The following is a 9696-nucleotide window of genomic DNA, read 5'->3' as shown; positions in this document are numbered from 1 at the left end:
TTACAGAGTTGCAACCAAAGTACTTCCACAATTTGGAAAATTTTCATCACCCAAAAAATACAGCAATTAGTGGTCACTTTCTAGTCCAACCTCCCCTTAGTCTTTGACGATGACTATTTCCCTTTCAGTCTCTAAGGGTTTGCCCATTCTTGATATTCATATTGACAGATTAACATAACATGCAATTTTTAGAACACATGAATACCACGAGTAGAATGTTGAGCAAAAAATACAAAAAAACAAAAAAACAGACACAAAAGCAACGATATGCTGTTCTTTCTGGTGTGTGTATTATTTTACAAATATTATTTCTGAATATATCTTCATTATTAAACAAATTAAAATTCATTGACTTAAGCAATAATAATATTATTTCCATTTCAGAAATTATAATATTACCTGGCTGACGCCAAACTCAGGTCCTTTACTTCTAAAGCTCATGCTTACAAATATATGTTTTATTAGATCCACATCCACTTGATTGAAGACTGAGTGAGTCTAGCGCAGCACAGTGATGTTTACCATATATTGTTTCCTCTATTCTGTAATGGAGAAATAGTCATACTTCTTTTATATTTTATGGGGACATTCATGAAACAACAGGATTTTTCATGTTCTTTAAGGAAAGGATTTTATCATTTAATCACATTTTAATGTAACATTAATAAGAGTTGGCTATTATGAAAACTGAACACAGTTGAATAACATACCTCAAACTACAGAAAATAAAACCACCAATAAAGGGAAACAAGTGTTGTTCATTCTTTAATATTTGTATCAGCAGGTCACTAACTTTCTACATCTTTACCATGTCCTTAATTCAACTTAAACTTCCTCATACTATTCTCCTGAATTTCTCCATTTATATTTTTTTCTACTATATCCCACCACTCAAAAAAACTTACTTAAGTTTGAAACTTGAGCCATTTATTGACACCCATGGGTGATGGCTGCTGTTACGAAAGACTCCAATCCACGTTTCCTTTGAAAAGGAGCCCAGAAATTTCTACAGAAATATAAATATTGTATATTTTAATAATTATTGAATAACAATTTTTTAAAGTGCCAGTAGTGTGTTCTTATTGGATCTATAACTGTCAAAACAAAATTACTGTTTTAAAGTTTTAAAGTTGAACTGTTTTACTGTTTTAAAGTTGAAAACCCCTTTATATAGTGCTAAGAACTTTCACAAACATCATAATTTTCATTTAAAATGAACTCTTAAATATTTATACTCAGTAGTATCATTCTTCTTCTTATGTTAATGAAGAAAATTATGACCTATGTAATTTAGTAGTAACCAATATTGATAAAACTAATATAAATGAATCTAAATGACTTGCAAGACACTGTACATCCATTTCTCCTGCTGATATTAAATCAGTGTAATATTAAATCAATGTATATTTCTACTTTTCTGAGATTTGGGGGGTTAGCAGGGAATTAAAAGGGCTGCCATTCAGGAAATAAATGATATATAAGCCAAAATATGATTTTCTGGGCACCACACCATTCTTTAACTAGCTAACCTCCCAGTTTTGTCTGTTGGTGCTGGTTGAACACCAGTGGTCCAAATCCGGTGCTTCCCCTTATCATATACAATCATAAATTCTGGAACTTATGAAAAACACAAGCCAGTAGACTTTGAAAGCTGGAAAGAGAAAGGTAGAGTGGTTTGGGACTCTGGGATCAGGGATCAACACACCACCTGGGCATCTTAAGTCCCCCACCCAACAGAAAAATGTGACCTAGGCCTGCTGGTTCCCAGGACCCAACCTGGCAATGAGAGGTGCCCCAGGTAAGCTCATTCCCCCTCTGTACTGAGAGGGAGTCCTGCCAGCAACACCAGCAAGGCTGGCACCACCAGCAAGGGGGATCTATCAGGAGACCTGCTAACAGTAAGTAGCCAGAGAAAGTGCTTCTGCTCCCCCACCAAGAGACACCAGGGTAGATGCAGCTGAGGGGGACTAGCAAAGGACTCCCATGACTACAAATGCTCCACCTCGGAAGCCTCTGTGTCCCTCAGGCATGAGACTCACAGTTCACTGCATTAATACAAATGAACGAAGAGTGACATCAGAGTGCATACCATATGATTCCATTTATAAAAATTCAAAAACACATAAAGTTTATTTGTAATATTAACAGTCAGGGCAGTGGTTTGAGGCCGAGGTAGGAGAAGTGTTGAGGGCATGAACATGGACCAGGCTACTGGGGCTGGAAACGCCTATTTTGTGATCTGAGTTGTATTACAGGAGTCCATTCACTTTGTGATCAGTGTGCATAATCATGATGTGATTGTATCTAGTACAATTAAATAGCAAAATTCAATTTAGAATAAAAGCATTTATAGAAGCTTGGTTTTCCATAAATAGCAAGACTTGGTAATAACTAAATGAGCATTAGCAGTGTATTAATTGAAATAAACTATTATGAATTGAAACAACAAAATATTATATAGACCTGAACATAAGGAAACTAAAATTGTACGATATGATGAATTCTACAAAGTCATATTGAATGCAATAAGCTTCTAATAAAGTACGTAAAACATTTAACATCTTACCATTTCTTCCTCATTATCTATGTAAAGCAGATTAGACTTGTTAGAAGCACAGGCCGTCACACTCTCATCCCAAGTTTTCCATTCCTTACTAATGTAATAACAATTGGTGGAATATGTGATCCACTCCTCTGGACAATGACTACAATTACATGCTGAGGAAAAATTATGAATTACTATCTGGACAAAACATGAGTTTTTAAAATGAAAATTAACATATTTTCAAAAGTATAGAAATATATATACATATCTTTGCATCCTCAAAGGCTGGTAAATATAAAAAATCCCACTAACACAACGAAAAGGGTCAGCCTCTCATCCCTTAATTATGTTGCCACATAAAGCAAAATATGAAACATAAATCTACCTAGCACATATCTGAAAAGTCACTTAACAAAACCACTTTTGTGGAATAGCAAAATTATTTTACTTTTATTATATGATAGCAGTAGTAATTTGAGTCAAATAGCAAAAAGAGGTATAATGATTTCACAAGATTGATTCTTCCTGAAGAAAATGGAATTCCCTCCTTAATCATTATTTATGAGTGTTTATTGCCCAATATCCTAATTTATTTACCCCAAAAATATTGATTTTAATTTTTGCATAACCAAAGACAGATATAAAATTAAAATGATTTATACCAGTACCTTTCTGAGTTCTTATTGTCTGGGAAGAATCATTGTGTTTCTGAGTGACTGTAGCAAGAAATATGAAAGAAATCCTTATTAAAAATTAGTATCTAAGTCACAATAATTTTAGTTCTCGTTTTAAAATTGGTATATCAGTTAGGATTAGAATTGTCTTGAGTAAAATTGATTTTATCAGGAAAAAGTTAATAAAGTAATGAAGGTTTTGGGAAAAATAACCTTCCAAAGCCTACAAAACTGAACATCACCACTTCTGTCTACTTTGTATGTTATAATACAGTAAGTATTTGATCTTTCCACTTTCAAACATTAATTTCTATTTCTAGGTAAGCTTTTGAAGTCTCCTAAAATATGTCTGTGAGTTAGGAAATTTGAATATCCATATAATTAAAAGCAAAGACTGTCTGCAATTATTGTTTCATTTATACCTTAAAAAAATCAGAATAACTAATCCTCATTTAGTTCAAAACATACTCAATACTGTTAAAATCAGAATACTATTCTCTGTTATTATGAAATATTTAGAGGCCCTTCCAATCATTAAGAGGAAAAGTTCTCTTTTATTCTCGGAAACATACTTACAGGGAATGACATGTTTTATTACCACTGACATTAAGACAAGACAGATGATTCCTAGGATGCCAGCAATGAGCTTCTCTGGAGGTAACAGTAAATCTGCAAGGAGAGAAACAGAAACACTGAGAAAGAAGAGACAGAGAAGGTTGGTTAGAATATTTTGATACACGAGACCCCACATCCACAGGGAATCAAAGATAAACTTGGACCCCAAACCCACATCTACCATAGCAATCTTTCTCTCAGAATATACCATTGCAGTTTTCAGTAAACTTAGTGATCTGTGAGTTGTGCGACTAAGACTGCAAATTTCAACAATGTGGGAGTAACATTTGTCCACATATTTCATATTAAAATACCATATCTCAACTTAGTGCTCTGGTCTTCATGAATTAAAATATGTGAGCATATCATGCTCTTTCCCCACACCCCTGCACCCCAACTACACATCCTGAAACAATTGGATTGAGGAGCTATTAAGTACTTTACCTTTGCAGCGGTAAGATTTGTCATCCTCTCGAAGATCCTGAGCAGCATTTTGAAGGTTTAATTCTGCATAGGTTATTTCCCATTCAGTTTCTAAAATGGAGCTTTTAGTGTCCTTAGATTTCCTTTGCTGCCTTTTTGGGTTTTGGGGCAGATTCATTTCAGAGTAGATTACTCCTTGGTTATCCATCTCTGCTGCTGTGTGATCTCCGACTGTGCTCTATGATACCTGGACTTCAGAAGTGAAATGGTTTATATAATGGCAAGATCCCTAGTACAGTCAAAATGAATGAGGTGGAGAGTAGGTATTTCTTCTCATTTTGCATTGAAGAATCTAAAGTTCTCTCTCTAAGTTCCTTAGAGCTTAAACAAGTGTTTTAGGGTAAAATATTTTTAAAAATTTTTCTGTATTTGTCTAAATATAATTTCTAGAATAACAAAAAGCAATAAATTAGCAAGGAATAAAGAAATCCATGAACAAAAATATACTTATTAAAGTCTGATTGCAAAGATATATTTTTACATCAATATAATACCTGTATTGAAAATTTAAATGTTGTATTAGAAAAATGTATGCACTGATTTATGATAATTTCAAAAGCCAGTAATGGCAAAGACTGAATGATCTTAAAATGGAGAACAGGAAAATTGACATATATATTATTCTTTTGTACTAAATTGCTTTTATTTTGTAGTTTACACTTATTTATTAAAATGAATTCAGGGTTATCAAGTGGTCTTCTGTTTGAATGGATGAAGACTTCTGGAAATCATTAAAATATTTAGAATATTTTATATTTTGGAAAATGTAGGTGATACAATAAGCTTATGCATAACCTAAACAGTATTAGAGACACTACAAAAAATTTAATTCTTATTTACAGAAGTATTAGCAATTGATTCTATTGCTAAAATATAAAACCATAGACATAAATAAAAATGGAAACTATCTATGGAAGAACAGTTTTGTTTCAAACTTTCAGAAAGATATTATGTTTGTTAACATCAATAAAGGTCACTTTACTTGAGTGGGTATTTGCAATAATTCATATAATGTAATACTTTAGTCAATGGGCTCTGGAGTCAGTGAGATATGGAATTAATTTTGGCTTTGCAGTTCATAATATGTGACCTTTCGAAAGTTGGTATCTATAACCTAGTCTGTTAGTCTAAAGTGGGAAAAAGACCATGCAAAATATAAGGAATGTCAAATGTCTACTGCTCAAACTGGCACATAAAATTCTCTGTCAATATTAGCTATTATTCACAATTGATGTTATTGCTTCTCGTTTATGTCTTTTAAACCACGGAAAATAGATCATTAGAAAAGTCTCTTATATTGGTGTGGTACATCTTTTTTGCATTATTTCATAAATTTGTAAAAAGTCTTTTGATTATTTATAACTAAGTTCAGCATTTTATATTATTTTCCTTGCCCTGATTTTAATAAAAAAATGATTTATTTTACTATAAATGTATGAGGAATTATGGTTGACTTTCATCGTTAAAGAAATTTCTTCAATTTTTCATAATACTTGAGCTAAATATAAATTATTACGTTATTATACAATGATATGCAATGTAATGATTACAAATCCAAATTTAATTGTTCACTGTCATGATGTCTAGGGGTTTCACTTAAATTATGTTTGCTAACTTACCCAGATATATCAATATGTTTATGTGCTCTTGACTAGGTCTCCTGAGGCTGTTGCAAATTTAGGAATTTTCTAACGTATTTCATATTTTAGGTTATTGCCCTAAATCTTCATATAAAGAAATAAATTTCCACTTTAATTTTAGTGTAGATTGATTGTATCTCAGTTGCATCACACATAATACTTGGAAACTTCCACTGAAAGAGATAGACTAGTTGAGAGACAGACAGTAGCAACACATACCTTTTGTCTCCAGAAAGTTGTGCATCCTTTAGTGCAGAGGCCAGGTTACTCTCATAAAAAGCCCTGTGGTAGCTGGGAAATAAAACGTAAAAATGTCAAGGCATAAATCCAGGATAAGAACAAACAATATCTGTGATCTTCACAGTAACCTGTGAAGGCTCAGAGTGGAAAAAGTAGATTTCTCAGCACTGTGTCACTGAAGGTCTGAACAGGAAATTCTCACACATGGGCTACTTTGAAATCAGTTGATCTCATCACACACCTCCAAAATATAGGAGACTTTGGGCTCCTATTGTCAGGACAAAGTAGAATTCTAAAATGTGTCATTTAGTTTGTCCATTTTAAGTGCCTGTGAGAAGCTGCTTTCGTATTTTACGAGATATGGGGAGGGGGGGAAGACTTGACTACCCATGCAGTTAACCTTTTCTCATCTCAATCACAAATTTGCCAACTTAGCTTTTAAGAGTGTCCTAGATATTTAAGCCCCACTTTAGGTTGCTAAATCTTAACACTCCAAACATTTTATTAGTATCATTATCATTATCTATTGTGAGGGAAAAGAGTTCTAAAACTCATAGTAACATTATCAAGAGATACTTACTAACATTTGTCATTAATTATTCTGAGAAATTACTACAGTTTCACCTTATTGTAGCTGGCACAAAATCAGTCATGCCAAACTTATCTTCTCGATTTCTCTTCTTCAGGGCTTAAATTCTTGCATTTAATTTTATTTTTTAAACATATTTAATTTTCCAATTTCCAATGAAAATAAATGTCTCTGAGAAGGATGAAACATTAATCAATTTTTAAATAGATCAGCATGCCATAGATTAAAATATTAAATAACTATTTATTATAGTGTTCATTGATTCATTCTCCATCATGACTAATTATATTTTAATGAAAATATTTGTTTTACATGATTAAAAGCTGAGTCTTAGTAAGAAGAGGGACAAAAGAAATTTCAAAAATATTTCCCCTAAGTAAAAAATAGTGAGAACAAAAACAAAGATAGATTTTTAATGCAAAAGTTAAAGGACACATGAACATCAAGACAAAAACTTTAGTGGGGAGTGGGGCAAGATGGAGGACTAGGAACAGCCCATGCATGCTGCCTTCAAAAAACAGGATGGAAAGTTATAGGCAGATGCCTACATACAGGGGGCTTTTCTTGGAAAGGACACTGTAAAACTTGCAAGAAGCAATGCGAGATAGTCAGATTAAAGGAGAAGGTGACAGACCAATTCAATCCACAAGATCAAAGGAAACTTTGGAGTAGCATCTAAACCTGGGGAAGGACAGGAGGAGAGAACCCTGGGGCTCCATACTCATGCAACAGGCAGCACAGCTGGAGCTGTGAGGCAGATTCTTCCACCACTGCAGACCTCTGGACTGATCAGGGAGCTTCTCGGAGTCTGCACAGAGACATTGCACTGGAGAATGAGCTCAGACGGGATCTCATAGCTGCTGAATCAGAGTTTCTGCAGCTGATGTCACTCTGAGCTTTCAGGTGTAGGCACCAAATCTACACAGGGTTTGCTTTTTGAGCAGTAGCCTTCACTGCACACCTGCTGGGATGGGGAGTGAGTGGGCAGAGGGTATGGTGCCCCGTGCTATGCCTTGTGACTGAGAGTCAAGCACCCCACCCTGCCAGTGCAAAAATATGAGCAGATATAGTTCCTCAGGCACCACAGACACCACCTGGGAAGCCTCAGGCTACTGGGACTGGGGTGGGGTTATAACCCAGGCCCCCCAGTGTCCCCAGTCCACAGTTCCATCCCACCCTCCACAACCAAGGTGTTGATGCCCACCATAGGTAGTTCATATTCCACTGTTCTCATGTCCCTGGTATTGCTCCCCACCCTCACAGCTCAACATGCACAGTCCCTGTGCCACTGAACATCACTATGCCAGTGCCAAAGTGCCCTCACAACTGTGTTTCCCAGCTGCTGGAACTGCAACTGACCACGTGGCTATGCATACTCAGTCCCATGCCTGGTAACCATTCTGTGCCTGCAAGGCCCCACCCCTGTCATTCCCACTCCAGGGACTGATGCTAAGGTCCCACCCACACAGGAACACAGTTATGCCCCCCTGCGGTTCCAGCACTGACCTCAGAATGAGACTCTGCCTCAGTGACTCCAGAACTCCTGCTGGGCCTGTAATAACACCGCTTGAGATTCTAGCACTGTACCTGAACCCCAAGACCCCCACCCCTGATTCTTCACCACTGCTGCTGCTCCCACATAAATGTTCCATTGTCCAGTGATTTACCAGAGACCCACTGCCTTGATCCACCAATAGACATGGACCTGATTTGAGCAAATGCCCACAACCCAGACACCAACAATCACTGCCTAGATAGCCTTACTCAGCTGCCACTGTCCCTGGGGAGACTCCAGGAAGAGCAATCCCCCAGAACACTAGCCTCTGTGGGGAAGGTTCCAACCAGCCCCCAAGTCAGGCTTCAAACAACACTGAGGAACAATCCACCACTTTACACAATAATCATCAAACACTGGCTTGAACTATGACTATCACAGGGGAACATGACAAAAGAGAAGGACTACACTACAGGCTCTGAGTGTGCCTACCTCTCCCTTCCTGGGCCAACATTACAGATTAGAATGGAAAAGTGCCATCTAGGGACCTCAACTTAGTCTCACTATATAGGAGGATTAGTGAAACGAAGGGGATACACACTATCAAAATCTATATGATTAAGCAAAAGCATTCCTAAGGGGAAAATCCATAGCCTTAAAGGCCTATATCAAAAAGACAGAAATATCATAAATAACAACCTAATGCCACATATCAAGGACCTAGGAAATGAAAAACAGACCAAACTGAAAGACAGCAGAGGAAAAGAAATATTAATAACAAATCCCACAGCAGAACCAAATGAAATGGAAAACAAACAAACAAAAATACAAAAGATCTTGAAACAGAAACTTGATTCTTTGAAAAGAAATAGTCAATGGAACTCTTGCTAGATTAACTAGGAATAGAAGAGAAAGGATCGAAGTAAGCTCAACCAGAAATCAGAAAGAAGATATAACAACTGATACCACAGATATAAAACATCATCTGTGAATATGAAAATCTCTACTCACGTAAACCAGAAAACGTAGAGGAAATGAGCAAATTCCTAGAAAGACACAACTTCCCAAATCTCAATTAGAAAGAAATAGAAATCCTGAACAGACCAATAATAAGCAATGAGATTGAAGGAGTAATACAAAATGTCCCAACAAAAAAAAGGCTTATACCAAATGGATACACAACAAAATTCTACCAGACCTACAAGGAAGAACCACTGCCTATCCTACAGAAATTATTCCATAACATGGAGAAGGAGGGACTCCCCCTTAACTCATCTATTAAGCCAGTATCACCTTGACACCAAAACCAGGAAACGACACAACAAAAAGAGAAAACAACAGACCAATAGCCCTCAAGAACATACATGCAAAAATCCTCAACAAAATACTAGCAAACCAAATTCAATAGCACAGCA

General features: G+C 36.0%; 1 protein-coding gene across 2 annotated transcripts; it reads right to left on the bottom strand.

Moving 5' to 3' along the window:
- Window positions 1-425: 425 nt before the first annotated feature.
- LOC123640011 (NKG2-A/NKG2-B type II integral membrane protein-like) lies at window positions 426-4465 on the bottom strand. Of its 2 annotated transcripts, XM_045554330.1 has the most exons (6): window positions 4279-4465; window positions 3796-3888; window positions 3214-3261; window positions 2567-2718; window positions 906-1006; window positions 426-542 (listed from the first exon to the last, which is right to left on the bottom strand). In XM_045554330.1, exons 1-6 carry the CDS (start codon window positions 4463-4465, stop codon window positions 431-433), a joined length of 693 nt encoding a protein of 230 aa, XP_045410286.1. In that variant the 3' UTR covers window positions 426-430. The 2 variants fall into 2 exon arrangements, with proteins under 2 accessions (XP_045410286.1, XP_045410287.1); XM_045554331.1 differs by lacking the exon at window positions 3214-3261.
- Window positions 4466-9696: the final 5231 nt, after the last annotated feature.

The sequence above is a fragment of the Lemur catta genome, chromosome 6, assembly GCF_020740605.2.
Source record: "Lemur catta isolate mLemCat1 chromosome 6, mLemCat1.pri, whole genome shotgun sequence".
In the NCBI taxonomy this organism is placed as follows: Eukaryota; Metazoa; Chordata; class Mammalia; order Primates; family Lemuridae; genus Lemur; species Lemur catta.
This window is presented reverse-complemented; position numbering and strand designations above follow the sequence as displayed.

Bases quoted from the DNA above. Each gene is read 5' to 3' on its own strand.
- LOC123640011 (XM_045554330.1), bottom strand. From the start codon at position 4,465: ATGGATAACCAAGGAGTAATCTACTCTGAAATGAATCTGCCCCAAAAC. The intron at 3,889-4,278 runs GTAAAGTACTTA...CTCTCCTTGCAG, and splicing joins CAAATCTTACCGCTGCAAAG to ATTTACTGTTACCTCCAGAG. The intron at 543-905 runs GTAAGTTTTTTT...TCTCCATTACAG, and splicing joins GGCTCAAGTTTCAAACTTAA to AATAGAGGAAACAATATATG.